This window comes from Monodon monoceros, unplaced genomic scaffold (genome assembly GCF_005190385.1).
Source record: "Monodon monoceros isolate NGI ecotype Baffin Bay Population unplaced genomic scaffold, NGI_Narwhal_1 Super_Scaffold_6, whole genome shotgun sequence".
In the NCBI taxonomy this organism is placed as follows: Eukaryota; Metazoa; Chordata; class Mammalia; order Artiodactyla; family Monodontidae; genus Monodon; species Monodon monoceros.
Window position 1 is genome coordinate 6,321,463 of NW_021703783.1, and position 14,649 is coordinate 6,336,111.

The 14,649-nt window shown below is 58.1% G+C and overlaps 2 protein-coding genes and 1 non-coding gene across 4 annotated transcripts; all 3 read left to right on the forward strand.

Annotated features, from left to right (window-relative positions):
- The first annotated feature begins 215 nt into the window (after nucleotides 1-215).
- Nucleotides 216-11,812, forward strand: ATN1 (atrophin 1). 2 transcript variants are annotated; one of them, XM_029205528.1, is made up of 10 exons: nucleotides 216-357; nucleotides 4,553-4,739; nucleotides 5,010-5,147; nucleotides 5,293-5,406; nucleotides 6,106-8,087; nucleotides 8,240-8,462; nucleotides 8,866-9,562; nucleotides 10,437-10,580; nucleotides 10,909-11,089; nucleotides 11,259-11,812. In XM_029205528.1, the coding sequence occupies exons 2-10, from the start codon at nucleotides 4,713-4,715 to the stop codon at nucleotides 11,290-11,292; spliced, it is 3,540 nt and encodes a 1,179-aa protein (XP_029061361.1). In that variant the 5' UTR covers nucleotides 216-357; nucleotides 4,553-4,712; the 3' UTR covers nucleotides 11,293-11,812. The 2 variants fall into 2 exon arrangements, with proteins under 2 accessions (XP_029061361.1, XP_029061362.1); XM_029205529.1 differs by lacking the exons at nucleotides 10,437-10,580; nucleotides 10,909-11,089; nucleotides 11,259-11,812 and adding an exon at nucleotides 9,716-10,392.
- Nucleotides 11,813-12,663: 851 nt separating this feature from the next.
- LOC114886249 lies at nucleotides 12,664-12,725 on the forward strand. Its single transcript, XR_003791259.1, has one exon. It is a non-coding gene; the product is annotated as a U7 small nuclear RNA (small nuclear RNA).
- Nucleotide 12,726: 1 nt separating this feature from the next.
- Nucleotides 12,727-14,496, forward strand: CUNH12orf57 (chromosome unknown C12orf57 homolog). The gene is made up of 3 exons (XM_029205594.1): nucleotides 12,727-13,034; nucleotides 13,333-13,509; nucleotides 14,268-14,496. The coding sequence occupies exons 1-3, from the start codon at nucleotides 12,983-12,985 to the stop codon at nucleotides 14,417-14,419; spliced, it is 381 nt and encodes a 126-aa protein (XP_029061427.1). The 5' UTR covers nucleotides 12,727-12,982; the 3' UTR covers nucleotides 14,420-14,496.
- The last annotated feature ends 153 nt before the right edge of the window (nucleotides 14,497-14,649 follow it).

The following is a 14,649-nucleotide window of genomic DNA, read 5'->3' on the forward strand; positions in this document are numbered from 1 at the left end:
CGGAGCCGAGCGGAGCGCCAGCCGGGCCGCGGGGGCGGGCGGCGGCGCGGCGGGGGCGGGCTGCGCGGCCCGGGCGTTCCGGGTGGCCTGGGGAGGCGGCAGGCCTGGGGAGGGGCCGAGCGAGAGCGGGGATCGGGATTTGCTCCGGAGGCGGGCGGGCGATCGGGGCCAGGTGGGGTAGAAGGGGGGATGGGGGCCGCCCTCCGGGGGGGTCGGGGCCGCCGCCGCCGCCGTCGCGGCGGCGACTGAAGCCGGGAAGAGGAGAGGGGGGCGGGGGAGCGGCCGCCGCCGCCCCCCGGAGGCGCCGGAGCGCCGAATCCCGCTCGGAGCCAACCAGCCGTCCCGAGCTACAACCAGGTAAGATCTGCCGCGGCCCGGGCCTCGGGCCCGCCCGGGTTCTGGCCCGCGGCTCCCCACCCCCACCCCTCGTAGTTCCCCCTCCCGCCGCCGCCGCCTCCATTTGTTATTTTCCCGATCCGGTCCCCCACAGCGGGCACTGCCTGGCCTGAGGCTGGGGGCTCAGGGGGTGGGGCCGGCCCCCGAGGAGGGATGGGGGCCGGGGCGCCCGGAGGATCGGGAAGGTGGGGGGAGGTGGGAGGATCTCAGGAGGAGGGCTGACGGGGCAGGAGGGTAGCCAGGACCCTGGGACCCAAAGAGGAACCCCGAGGTGGAGGGTCGGCGAAGGAAAAATGGGATGCCTGTGAGGGGGCTTCGGGGCGAAGGCAAAAAGGAATGGAGAGATGGCAGCGAGGTGGGGCATGAGGACTCCAGGAAAAGCCCCAAAGGCCCAGAACCCGGGTTTCAGAGCCCGGGGTTCGGGGTGCTAGGTGTAGAAGGGAGTTGGGAAATGGGGAAGGGGTGTGGTAGGTGGGAAGAGAGGGATTGTAGCTGATGAGGGAGGAGGATGGAACCCGGGGAAACGGGGGCTCTGAGAGGGCCACCTTTGAGAAGAAGAACCCGGCGTGTTCCCGGGTGGAAGTGGGCAAGTGATGTCTTTGTGACTCAGTTTTCTTTCCCCTACCCCGGGTCACCTCTGACCTTGTTTTTCCAATCTCAGACACAGGTACTCCTTGGAGAGGCGCACACTGGGGCCCCGTAGTGTGGGTCCTCCTGCAACTGGTGAGGAAGACTGGAACCCTGAAGGGAGAGTTAGGGAGCAAGGGTTTCTGGGAGGGTGGAAACAGGAGAGAATTGGGCAGTCTTACAGGCACTCCAAACAAGTTGTGACCCCCATCCTCAAATCCCCAGAGCACCCACTGCCCCTCTAGCTGTGGTTTCCTTAAGAGGGGGTGGATCTTCGTTACTGTTTTGTGCTCGGAGATTTCCTTTTGTGCATGGACTTATTTCTACTGGGGTAGGTACTCTTAAGCTCCCTTCCCTGAGGGTGCTGTAGGAGGACAGGAGCTGCTTTGGCAACTGTAGGGGGAGTTGCTGGCAGATGGACCCCCGGGATGGACTGTAGAGGGGCAGGTTCTGCCATTTTGTTGCCATGGCAATGATCCAGCGGGATGTCTAATAGATGGGGGTTCAGAATCTTGATTGGGCCTTTGGCTATGCCCTTGGAACTCTTGGCTGGGTTCTGGAGGATGTTTCTGGAGCTGCTCATGGAGAGGAGGTTCCCCAAGGGGTCCACCGCCTTCCATCCAGCTGTCTTTGGGAAAAAGGTAGACATATTACTTGCAGGTCATAGTTGTTTCTCTAAGACCCTCCCTTTAGGCATGGTGGGGGGATAGAAATGCTCCTGTTCCAAGTTATACCATCTTTTGGCAGTTCATTATTAGGGACTTTTTGTATAGTCTTTTTGCTTCTTTGCACAGGTATTCTTCCATTTTCTTAAACTTGAGTCTTCCTTCCCAAGTATCCCTTTTCGTCTTTCCCAGACTATCCCCACAGCGACCCCTTCCCTCAGCTAACCTTGGACCTTCTGTTTCTCTGACCTTGTAGGAATGGCTGGGCTCTCCATGCCCATCCCAGGTGAGGGTGGCCCAGGGGAGAGGGCTGTGGAACAGCCTGGTGTAGTGGAAGTACTCCAGAACAGGAGTCGGGAGACCTGGGTCTAGTCCTGGCTGTACCTCTAACTAACTGTGACCTTGGTCAAGTCACTTCTTATTTCTTTGAGCCTCAGCTTCATTATCAGATGAAGGGATTATAGATAAGATGATATCTGAGGCCCCTCTGACAACTGTAGATTCTAAGGCTTAGGCCAGTGCCTTGTTATCTGCTGGTCTGGGCTGCACTGTTATCTAGGACTGGTTTGTGAGTCTGGCAGGTCTGGAATGATGGTGGAGGCTGGGCCAAAGATCCTGGAATTCACCCTGCAAGCCCATCCTAGAAAGCCTTGTGCCTCGAGTGTATTCCTTCAGACAGCCTCCTCAGATTTCTCCCTTAATTTCTTTTCTTGTTCTTACTTAGAGACTCTTTCCCTATTTTTCATGTTTTCACCTCCGCAATCCGGCCTTTATCCTTTTGCTTTTGTGGTAAGGTGCCAAAGGTGAATGTGTTTAGTGTTTTGCAGACACATAGTAGGTGCTTGTAGATAGATCGGAGTTACAGTGACCGGCTACTAGGACAGGAGGGAGGGTAGCTCGGCTTGTTGGTGCTAAAACATGCTCCAGGTTCAGGAATGTATATATAACCCAGCCCTACCTCCTTCTCTCTCCTGCCACTCCTTCTCCCCAGGGTCACCTACCCTTTTATGACTGCTTTTCTCCTTCAGAGCTACTCATTGCTAATTTTATCAGATTTTAACTGATTAAAGAAGTTGAGGTGGGGGAGGGCCACGCGAGGCTTGCTTTGTTCTTCAGGTACATCCCTGCCTTTCTCTGACCTATTGGATCCCCTGACTCTCACCAACCATGAACAGGTTCTGTGATAGGAAGGAGAGATGAGCACCCTCCTTTAAGGGGCTGGCAAAGACACCCCAGTCACAGTCATCTCTCGTGCTTTTGTTAGGATTGTTTTCCCCTTTTGTTATGTTGGGTTTTGTTCTTTGCGGGGGGGGGGGGGGGTTGACAGTATTTGAAAACCAATTCACACAACAACTCAAAAGTGTGGTAGTAGTTGTAATGGAAGAGAAATGGCTGATGTACTGGGCAGAGCATCAGCTGTAAGTTCAGAAGACAGGGGCTCCGTCCCAGCTATTTCGGGACTCTAAGTGAGTAAATTGTTATTAAGTTTCCTGGAAAGGTTAGGCTCACCCCTCACTGCATGCCTCAGTAGGGTTCAGTGGAGGTGAGTGAGAGGTATTTACTCTGTATTCCTTGGGAAAAATAGTGCTACAGAATGTAGAAAGGCTGTTTCCCTAGCCAGGCCTCCTAACTAACTCAGAATAGGTGGCTAAGCCTACTCCATTTGCACTGAGGCCAGCAGCACTTCATTCGAGAAGACCTACTGACGTTAGTGGGTTTAAAGGTCAGTAGCAAGAACAGACCAGAACATCCATATATACATGACATCTGTGGGGAATAGAGAAAGGAAGAAAACTGTAAGAAGATATCATTTTTGTTCTCAAAAGATCTTACGGTTAGTAATATGGAGAGATGTGACACTTAGCAAGAAATACAAACAAGTGCAAATGAAAATTACTGGCTATGTAGATAGAGATACGTAGATAGGCTGTGAGGAGGTATGAGTCCCTGTCTAAGCCAGGTGGGAAGACAGGCTTACAAATGTGTACATTTGTCTCGTTTACCCACTGTTATTCACTGATTTGGTTGGTAGAGTGAGAGCCTGGACTTTTCCTCTAGCCGTAGGGAACGCAAGCACTAGAGCAGGGGTCTTACGAGACTCTCAGAATCGAAGTTCTGCACTTTGGGGATACCTAGGTTTGGTCTTGGCCTTGGTCGGGCTGTGTGCCTTTGCATTGTAGAATGGGACATTGTTCTCCCACCTACTCTGATGTGAAAGAAGATTCTTTTCATATCTCTGGGACTGATCTAGGCCTTCTGAGAATTCTCCCCACCACCTTCTGATGAGATCAGAGCTAAGTACTGAAGAGCGAGCATGGGCTTTGAAGTCAGGGAGATGGGGCTTGGTTCTGGTGCTGTCACTGGTTCCTCACTGTGTATTTATCACACGAAGTTGGGCAAGTCACAGTCACAATCTTTGAGCCTCAGTTTCTTCACCTGTATAATGGGGATAATAAGAATACCTCCTTTTCAGGGTTGGTTGTAAATATTCAATGAAATTGGACATGTAAGGGCTTGACGTAAAGACGGTACTCCATAAATCAGCTAATACTTCAGCTACATTTCTTTATGCTCCTTTTAAAGGCTCTGTGGAATTCGTGCGTGTGCATCTATTTCCTAGGGATCATGAAGGGTGACACCCTGAACTGGGGTGCACAGGCACCTCGGCGTTTTCTGCCTTACCACGAGATGAAAGGGATGCTGTCGCCGGCAGAGTTGCCCTCACAGGTGGCTGGGACGACCCATGGGCACGCCAGCAGTGTCTCATGGCTGGGCTGCTTACTCAGCCCCTTGACAGGCACGGTAGTGTCCCCTTCAGACTAGTGTTCCCCAATTTGGAGACTCTGATGGTCTTTTTCCAACAGGCTTCACTGAAAACAGACCGTGTGAGTTCCAGGTGCCTGTACCGGAAACTTGGAGATCCTGCTTCCTAGGCCACAGCTGTGGGGAACTTAGGGTGAAGCAGATAAGTTTCTGTATTCAGCTGCCCAGGCGGAGGAGAATGGGGTCTCCACAGCCTGAAGAATGAAGACACGACAGAATAAAGACTCAGTGAGTAGGAGCTAAAATGAGAAACACGAAAGATCAAGGGCAGGGAAGCTTCTGGCCTGTCCCAGGGCCCAGCCCGCCCCTGCCACCCAGCTCCACTCTTTCCTCTCTTCCACCGCCAGGCAGCAGCTCCACCCCCCCAGCAGACGAGCCTGGCTTTGAACCCCATCCTTCTGGGACACCCGCTGGCAGGGAAGCATAGAAATAAGGCTCATGATGAAGTGAGGCACAAGGTAGAAAACGACATGACCTGCTTGCCTCCTTCTCCCTCAGATGTCAATGAGGAGTGGACGGAAGAAAGAGGCCCCTGGGCCCCGGGAAGAACTGAGATCGAGGGGCCGGGCCTCCCCTGGAGGGGTCAGCACGTCCAGCAGCGATGGCAAAGCCGAGAAGTCTAGGCAGACGGCCAAGGTATTCTGTCCCCATGTCCTGCAACAGGATGCCCAGGCACCAGGGCTGATGGTGTGTATGTGTGTTGGGGGGAACTTCCTGTCTGGCTGAGGGTACTGGTGGAGCTCGCGAGGTATAGGACAGGCGTTTTCTTTCTCTCTAACAGAAGGCCCGAGTAGAGGAAGCCTCCACCCCAAAGGTGAGCAAGCAGGGCCGGGGTGAGGAGATCTCGGAGAGTGAAAGTGAGGAGACCAACGCGCCAAAAAAGACCAAAACTGAGGTGGGAGACCCTTGCAGCCATCCTGACCCATGTTCTGACCATTCTTTCACCCAAACTTCCTTTTGCTCACAGTTCTTATTTTAGTTTTGCCTGGAATGTGCGAGAAAAGTCTTATCCTAGCGCTTATTAAAGTAGCCTGTCTGTGTGTCAGTCAGATCTTTAGGGCCTTGGCCAGACTGTCAGATGATCAGGCAGGGCCAGAAGGGGACGGGAAGAGTGTGGGGATTCTAGCCTCTCCTTTTCTAGGTGCTGGCTTTCATGCAGGGGCTGGGGAGGAGATCCAGGCTGAGGAGTCTCAGTGGAAGGAACAAATAAATCATAAGGAGCATGCAGAAGTGGTCTTTTTAAGAACCAGTGGTTTCTGGGATGTGTAGTTAAAGGGGTAGATGAGATGAGAGGATGGCAGATGGGCTGGTGGGTGGAAGACAGGGATTTGGGTTCAGCTGTGGATTGGGAGAAGGTGCTAGAGATGGACACTTGAGGAGGGAACTCAGGCGGCTGCTGGGGAGCAGCAGAGACTGCGGGGAGAGTGGGGGAACCCCCGGAGGGCAGGGAGGTGGGCTCCAGCAGGAGTACTCAGCGCATCGTGGCACAGCGGTGTGCTGTGAGCGGGAGGTTATTTTGTGCGAGGGAGGCCCCCAATCCAGAAGCAAGGAAGGAAGAGGCAAGGGAGAAATGGCCGTCCCTCTTCTACCGCAGGAGCTCCCTCGGCCACAGTCTCCCTCGGATCTGGATAGCTTGGATGGGCGGAGCCTCAATGATGATGGCAGCAGCGACCCTAGGGATATCGACCAGGATAACCGAAGCACGTCCCCCAGCATCTACAGCCCTGGAAGCGTGGAGAACGACTCCGACTCGTCTTCTGGCCTGTCCCAGGGCCCAGCCCGCCCCTACCATCCACCTCCACTCTTTCCTCCCTCCCCTCCCCCTCCAGAGAGCAACCCCCGACAGCCAGAGCCTGGCTTTGAATCCCATCCTTCTGGGACACCCACTGGGTATCATGCTCCCATGGAGCCTCCCACATCTCGAATGTTCCAGGCTCCTCCAGGGGCCCCTCCCCCTCATCCACAGCTCTATCCTGGGGGCGCTGGTGGAGGAGTTCTGTCTGGACCCCCAGTGGGCCCCAAAGGAGGAGGGGCTGCCGCTTCAGTGGGGGCCCCTAGTGGGGGTAAGCAGCACCCCCAGCCCCCCACCCCCATTTCAATATCAGGCTCTGGGGCTGGTGGTGCTCCCCCAACAAAGCCGCCCAACACTCCAGCTGGTGGTGGAAACCTACCGTCTGCTCCACCACCAGCCACCTTCCCCCATGTGACACCAAACCTGCCTCCCCCGCCTGCCCTGAGACCCCTTAACAATGCCTCCGCCTCTCCTCCTGGCCTGGGGGCCCAGCCGCTAGCTGGGCATCTGCCCTCCCCCCATGCCATGGGGCAGGGTATGGGTGGACTTCCTCCCGGCCCAGAGAAGGGCCCCACTCTTGCTCCGTCACCCCACCCTTTGCCCCCTGCGTCCACCTCCTCTGCTCCCGCCCCGCCAATGAGGTATCCTTATTCGTCCTCTAGCAGCAGCTCTGCAGCAGCCTCCTCTTCCAGTTCTTCTGCCTCGGCCTCGGCCTCCCAGTACCCAGCTTCCCAGGCACTGCCCAGTTATCCCCACTCCTTCCCTCCCCCCACCAGCCTCTCTGTCTCCAATCAGCCACCCAAGTATACTCAGCCTTCTCTCCCATCCCAAGCTGTGTGGAGCCAGGGTCCCCCCCCACCTCCTCCCTATGGCCGCCTCTTGGCCAACAGCAATGCCCACCCAGGGCCCCTCCCTCCTTCAGCTGGCGGCCAATCCACTGCCCACCCACCAGTCCCGACACATCACCACCACCACCAGCAACAGCAGCAGCAGCAGCAGCATCATGGGGGCTCTGGGCCCCCTCCACCTGGGGCATATCCTCACTCCCTGGAGAGCGGGAGCTCCCACCACGCACACCCCTATGCCATGTCTCCCTCACTGGGGTCTCTGAGGCCCTACCCACCAGGGCCCGCACACCTGCCTCCACCTCACAGCCAGGTGGCCTACAGCCAAGCAGGTCCCAGCGGCCCCCCAGCCTCTTCCTCTTCCAATGCCTCTTCCTCCTCTCAAGGGTCCTACCCGTGTTCACACCCCTCTCCTTCCCAGGGCCCCCAAGGGGCGCCCTACCCCTTCCCACCGGTGCCTCCGGTCACCACCTCCTCGTCTACGCTTTCCACGGTCATTGCCACGGTGGCTTCCTCGCCAGCAGGCTACAAGACAGCCTCCCCACCTGGGCCCCCACCGTATGGCAAGCGAGCCCCGTCCCCAGGGGCCTACAAGACAGCCACCCCGCCCGGATACAAGCCGGGGTCCCCGCCCTCCTTCCGAACGGGGACCCCACCGGGCTACCGAGGCGCCTCGCCACCGGCAGGCCCAGGGACCTTCAAGCCGGGCTCGCCCACGGTGGGGACCGGGCCGCTGCCGCCTGCAGGGCCCTCGGGCCTGTCATCCCTGCCACCACCGCCTGCGGCCCCCGCCTCAGGGCCGCCCCTGAGCGCCACGCAGATCAAACAGGAGCCGGCTGAGGAATATGAGACCCCCGAGAGCCCGGCGCCCCCGGCCCGCAGCCCCTCGCCCCCTCCCAAGGTGGTAGACGTGCCCAGCCACGCCAGCCAGTCGGCCAGGTGAGAGGCGGGGTGGGGGTGGGGTGGCGGGCGCGGGACGGGCCTTGCGTTCGTTCGTGTGGTGCTTTTCAAAGTACTCCAGGCCCTGGTCTCGGCCGCTGGTGCGGGGCCGCTCGCAGGGGCTGAGCGCGCGCTGCCTCCGCGCCCGGCAGGTTCAACAAACACCTGGACCGCGGCTTTAACTCGTGCGCGCGCAGCGATCTGTACTTCGTGCCGCTGGAGGGCTCCAAGCTGGCCAAGAAGCGAGCCGACCTGGTGGAGAAGGTGCGGCGCGAGGCCGAGCAGCGCGCGCGCGAAGAAAAGGAGCGCGAGCGCGAGCGGGAACGCGAGAAGGAGCGCGAGCGCGAAAAGGAGCGCGAGCTGGAACGTAGCGTGGTGAGTTCACCGCGTGCCGCCTCCCGCCTCTGGCCCGCCCTCTACGCGACTCGGGGAGGCTCGAGGGGTGGGGATTGGGGGTGGGGGGGTGGGTGGGGTGTCATGCGCCACCTGTCGGAGAGAAGGAGCCACTGCAGCCCAGGAAATGGAGACCAAAGGATTCCAGCGGGAGGAATTGCATCTCTGGGCCGGAGGAAGGCAAGCTCGGGTCAGAGTACCTGTGGATCCCAGGAAGAGCCACTAACCTACATAGGAAGAGAAGGGGCAGGGAAGTCCCTGGCGGGCTGAGTTCCAATGAGTTGAAGCTTTAGGTGTTCAATGCTGAGACATTGAACTGAGGACCAGGACCAGCCACCTCTTTCCAACCTGCTTTTTTGACCCCGTTTCTCCGTGTATCCCACAGAAGTTGGCTCAGGAGGGCCGTGCTCCAGTGGAGTGCCCACCGCTCGGCCCAGTGCCTCATCGCCCTCCATTTGAGCCGGGCAGTGCTGTGGCTACAGTGCCCCCCTACCTGGGTCCCGACACTCCAGCCCTGCGCACCCTCAGTGAATACGCCCGGCCCCACGTCATGTCTCCTGGAAATCGCAACCATCCATTCTACGTGCCCCTGGGGGCAGTGGACCCAGGGCTCCTGGGTTACAATGTCCCGGCCCTGTACAGCAGTGACCCAGCAGCCCGGGAGAGGGAGCGGGAAGCCCGTGAACGAGACCTGCGTGACCGCCTCAAGCCTGGCTTCGAGGTGAAGCCTAGTGAGCTGGAACCCCTGCACGGGGTCCCTGGGCCAGGCCTGGATCCCTTCCCCCGACACGGGAGCCTGGCTCTGCAGCCTGGCCCACCCGGCTTGCACCCTTTCCCCTTTCATCCGAGCCTGGGGCCCCTGGAGAGAGAACGTCTAGCGCTGGCAGCTGGGCCAGCCCTGCGGCCTGACATGTCCTACGCGGAGCGTCTGGCAGCTGAGAGGCAGCATGCAGAAAGGGTGGCTGCCCTGGGCAACGACCCGCTGGCCCGCCTACAGATGCTCAACGTGACCCCCCATCACCACCAGCACTCCCACATCCACTCTCACCTGCACCTCCACCAGCAGGACGCCATCCATGCAGGTGAGACTCCTGCTTCCTGGCCCAGGCCCTTTGAGGCCACCTTGCCGCCCTGGCAAGTGATCGGTGCTTCTGTCCCTTGGGCCAGGACTTCCCTCCCCACGTCTGGCCTGAGCCTCTCTCCTGAGATTGCTGCCCTGGCCTTTGCCTTTGCAGCCCGTCTCCTTCTGCCCCAGCTTTGCCACGGAGACCCTTCCCCACACCCCAGCCCTCTTCAGGTCTGGTGCCCACCCGCGACAGAGGCCCAAGGTGGGAACCTTTGAAGGAGCACGGTCTTCCTCCCCTCACAGCCCCTGCCTCTGAGCCTTCACGTTAACTATTTTCTTCTTCCTCTGGATTCAACTCTTGTTTCTTGCCATCTTCTCCCCTCCCTGGCGGAGGTGTTTCATGTTCCTCTCTGCCTCTAGATCTGTGACCTTCTGGAAAGAGAGCCTCGTGGCTCTGGTTGTGGGATCACGTTGACAACGAGCTTTACTCACTGTCTTTTCACCACATTTCTTACTGTCAGAACACTGCCCCGTCTAGCCTCACAGTCACGTTCATTGCAGGCTCCTTGCGCTTTCTCTCTTTGAAGCTCCTCCCCGTCTCATTTCCTAAACTTCCAATCCTCTTCCGTCTCCTCTCAACAGTCCACTCCTCCCTCCCTATTCCTCAGGTCCCTCTGCCAACTGTAATCTCCTGTCCTCTGCCATCTGCAGTAGGGTCTTGCCCTGTCCATCTCCCAGGCCCCTAGTTCCTCCATTGTGCCTCCTTGATCCATTGGATCTCCCAGTGTGTGATTGCCCACCTCTCGTCCCAGGCATGGATGCCTTCACCCAAATGCATGGCTTTCCCCAAACCTCCCTCTGGTGACACCTTCCTCTTCTCTACCCTCCAGCCTCTGCCTCGGTGCACCCTCTCATTGACCCCCTGGCCTCAGGGTCTCACCTTACCCGGATCCCCTACCCAGCTGGGACCCTCCCCAACCCCCTTCTTCCTCACCCTCTGCACGAGAACGAAGTTCTTCGTCACCAGCTCTTTGGTAAGGATGGAGGTCTCGGGGTTGGGGAAGGTCTTACGAGGGAAGGGCAGAAAGGAGGAACTTAGGTGGTGGGATTGGCCTGGTTGGGCTTGGGGAGAGATGAGGAGGTGCCCAGAGGAGCTGGGAACGGGAGTAGGAGGGCTGAGGCCCTGCCCAAGAGAGGCACAGGGTTTAGGGCCAGGCTAAGAGGCCTGAATCCTAACCACCCCTGGCAACTTGCTGGGCTGGCTGCCACCTAAGTTGATTAGTGGCAGCTGCTCTGTATGTAAAGTGGCTGGCTACCTCAGTACGCCATCAGTCACGTAGCCCCTGCCCTTCCTGCCCACAGCTGCTCCTTACCGGGACCTGCCAGCCTCCCTCTCTGCCCCGATGTCAGCAGCTCACCAGCTGCAGGCCATGCACGCGCAGTCCGCTGAGCTGCAGCGCTTGGCGCTGGAGCAGCAGCAGTGGCTGCACGCCCATCACCCGCTGCACGGTGTGCCACTCCCCGCCCAGGAGGACTACTACAGGTACCGCGGGGCGTCCTAGGCCAGCCCGAGGGGACGCAGCTCAGCCCGCCTGGGATGGGCTGTGGCTCCCGTGGGAGGGGAACCCCTTCCCCACCATCCTCTGTGAGAGGGGCCAGGTCAGGATGGACCTCAGCCTCTCAGTCCCTGCTCTGCCCCCCTCTTCCCCCAGTCACCTGAAGAAGGAAAGCGACAAGCCGCTGTAGAACCTGCGATCAAGAGAGCACCCGTGGCCCCTGCATCTGGACCCAGGAGGCCTCCCTCCCCGCCTGCCACTCAGAGCGGAGGGGGGTGCCGCTCAGTCCCAGGGCCTGGGCCTCTGGGCAGAAGGAAGGAGGAAGGGACAGATGGAAGGCCAAGGCTCCTGTGGTGTGCGGAGGTGGGGAGGGGGCGGGGGTGAGGGCGGAAAGCGCGCAGCATCTTGGACCAGGTCCCTCTCCCTTGGCCCCCCGCCTTTCTCCCCCCATGCCCCACCCCCGTGGCCACCGCCTCTCCCCCGCCCCTTGGTGTGATTATTTCATCTGTTAGATGTGGCTGTTTTGCGTAGCAACGTGTGCTGCCCCCGCCCCTCCCCAGCCCCCGTGTGCGCGCCCCCCACTGCGATGTATGCCCCTCGCCCTTCCCCCACATTAATAATTTATATATATAAATATCTATATGACGCTCTTTAAAAAACATCCCAAACAAAACCAACCAAACAAAAACACCCTCACGACTCCCCAGGAAGATGTCTGTGGCTGTTTCTTTGTGGGCTACTGGGCGTGGGTTGGGGGCGTGGGTCTCTGCGCGGCGACGCCTCGAGAGAAAGCTGTGGGATCACCGGAGACTAGCCCGGAGGTGGGTGGGGCCCCTGGAGAGTTGGAGAGGGGACCTCGAAGAGCCCGGGGTCCTGGAGCTCTGGCTCTGCCCTAACGGGGTCCGTCTTGGCCTTCCTCCCAAGGCCGGCAAGTCAGGACGCTGGCGGCCTGGGACAGCTCTAGGCAACTACGCAGACTTGGGAGGCACTCCTGCCACTGGCCCCACAGTTAGGGGCCACCAGAGACTTGCATCTTTTCCGTAGGATAGTTAGAGATGGTGTTGAAGCGGAGGTGCAGGGGGCGTGGCTGCTATAAGTTTAAGCGTTCAAAACGCAGGAGTTTTAACCACCCTATAGTTCGAGGAGGGAGTGGGTGACAATTTCAAACGCCCGGAAGGGAAAGGAAATTAGAGGGCGTTACAACGCTTCCCCCCACCCCGCCCCGACACAAGACCATTTTCGGAAAGCGCGGGAGCTGCTTCAACGCCAAGCTTTTACTGCTGCGAATCCTTGTCTACGTTCTTAAAAACTAAAGGGGAGTGACTGGCTTCTTCCTGAGCCAATCGGCATAGAGTTATTTGCATAGGCCTGTACCAAACGTTCACAAACTCTAGAAACGGATGATTTAAGAGAGTTCTTTTCAATACTGTTTTCCCTTCTGAAAGCTGCAGTGTGCCCTGTTGCTTGTGTAGCAGTAAAGATTAGGAAATGCCATGGGAGCTCACCCTCACCAATAGTGGAGTTGGTGGACATGCCGCCTTCTCTCCAGGGCGCGTTGTGGTAGTGTTACAGCTCTTTTAGAATTTGTCTAGTAGGTTTTCTGGTTTTTACCGGAAAACCCCCACCATACAGTTTGTCTTTAACAATAGAATAATTTTAAGTGAGCGGTAAGAATTTCAGATGGTAGGTTAGCTCACTGTTCTCACGACGAGCTCGTTATTGGTTGTTAAAAATGGAGAAATGGAAGCGGTATCGTGAGGTTTCCGGCATAAGCTGATGCAATTTCCCTACCGCCGCACCCGCTGGGAGAGCCGCTCTAGGATATTGCTTGTTTCTCCTGGCTGTTTCTCGAGCGCGGTTGCACGTGTATCTTTTGTTCTATGGCGGCCGCCTCTGCTCAAGCTGCAGCGTTGAGCGCCGAGCAGGCCAAGGGTGAGAAACCTTTTAGTTGTCGGGTGGGATTCTTGCTAAAGAAGAGTGCGGGAAAAAGATCTGGGGCGAGAGAAATGGCTGCGTTCGCTGGGAAATGCGGGTACTCGGTACCATACTCTGTCAGTTAACAAGGGTCCTTGCTCCTGGAGCGAGAGATTCGGTGGCCGAGTTCCTTGGGTTACTATGGTTTCAGTCTGTTAAATAATTCCCTGCCCTCTTTCTTGTGTTTTCGTTTGGGCCCGCCGGCCGTGCGCCGATGCGTACCCGGGACTTCTTCCGGGATGCGTCTGTTGCGCAGTGGTCCTGGCCGAGGTGATCCAGGCGTTCTCGGCGCCGGAGAACGCCGTGCGCATGGACGAGGCTCGGGACAACGCGTGTAACGACATGGGCAAGATGCTGCAATTCGTGCTGCCCGTGGCCACGCAGATTCAGCAGGAGGTTATCAAAGCTTATGGCTTCAGCTGCGACGGGGAAGGTGGGTCGGACGGGGATGGAGGAGAGAGCGATGGATCCCTTGGGTCTCCGAGCCGTAATCCCTTTTCTCGCCACACGGCGGCAGCCACACTCTAATAGTGTTGGTACTCTGAGACCAGGGTCTGTTCTTGAACTTGAGCCAAGCGAAGTCTGAAGTGAGTTTTCTAGTTACCGTTAATTATACTGTTACACCATTTTAAGCTGAGGAAACAGACTCTAGAAAGTGCCGGAGGTCACAGCCGAGTTGGACCTGAAACCCGTTCTGACGGCTTGTAGTGAGGTGTCTGCATGACAGCACAGTTCTGCAGCCCCTCCAAGGTGTTTCAACTCTTTTCTGTTTGAGGGTTGGCAGTTCAGTTTCTCTGGGGAGATCAGGGTCTTCCCCAAGGGTGTTTACTGATTCAGCCCAACTGGCCCATGGCCCTCCTGTTCCTGGTTCTGGACTGCTGATCTTGTGGGTGTGCATCCTTTGGGGTCTTGTGACTAAAGTGCTAAAATGGTTCACCTGATGGTGGGCAGCACACTGCTGCGGGATATTTTCATTCACTGCATCACATCCAGTTGTGCCCCAGTGTAGACCAGGAAGTAGTTGATCCAAACCACACAGGGCAGAGGCCTGCATATGTCGTGTTTTGCAGACAGCTATCTGGGGCCAGAGCCAGAGTAGCCAGCGACTCCGGCTCAAGCTGCCCCCTCCTGCCATCTTGGGCACATCCGTCCGCTGGGGGTGTGGACTGATGCTCCTGTTTCCCTTCGCAGGTGTCCTTAAGTTTGCCCGCTTGGTCAAGTCTTACGAAGCCCAGGATCCCGAGATTGCCAGCCTGTCGGGCAAGCTGAAGGCGCTGTTCCTGCCGCCTATGACCCTGCCGCCCCACGGGCCTGCTTCGGGTGGCAGTGTGGCCGCCTCCTGAGGGTTGGCCCTCCCGTGGCACTGCTGGGGAAGGGAGGACCTTGGTGTTACGGAGGATATAAATTGCCTGTGACTTAGCCTTGCCGTCTGTCTTTTGTGACCCTGACAACCTCTGCGTCCTGGCCTGATGCGCTCTGCCTTTCAGGCTGCTCCATCTTCCTGTCCAGGTCCTCCCTGTGCTCCTGCTGGGCCCAACCAGCTCCGGGGCAGAGTGGGAGGGGCCGGCCCCTC

Coding starts and splice junctions, on each gene's coding strand:
- ATN1 (XM_029205528.1), top strand. CDS start 4,713: ATGAAGACACGACAGAATAAAGACTCA. Junction 5,148..5,292: donor AGTCTAGGCAGACGGCCAAG/GTATTCTGTCCC, acceptor TCTCTCTAACAG/AAGGCCCGAGTAGAGGAAGC. Junction 10,581..10,908: donor TCTTCGTCACCAGCTCTTTG/GTAAGGATGGAG, acceptor TCCTGCCCACAG/CTGCTCCTTACCGGGACCTG.
- CUNH12orf57 (XM_029205594.1), top strand. CDS start 12,983: ATGGCGGCCGCCTCTGCTCAAGCTGCAGCGTTGAGCGCCGAGCAGGCC. Junction 13,035..13,332: donor GAGCGCCGAGCAGGCCAAGG/GTGAGAAACCTT, acceptor TCTGTTGCGCAG/TGGTCCTGGCCGAGGTGATC. Junction 13,510..14,267: donor CTTCAGCTGCGACGGGGAAG/GTGGGTCGGACG, acceptor TTCCCTTCGCAG/GTGTCCTTAAGTTTGCCCGC.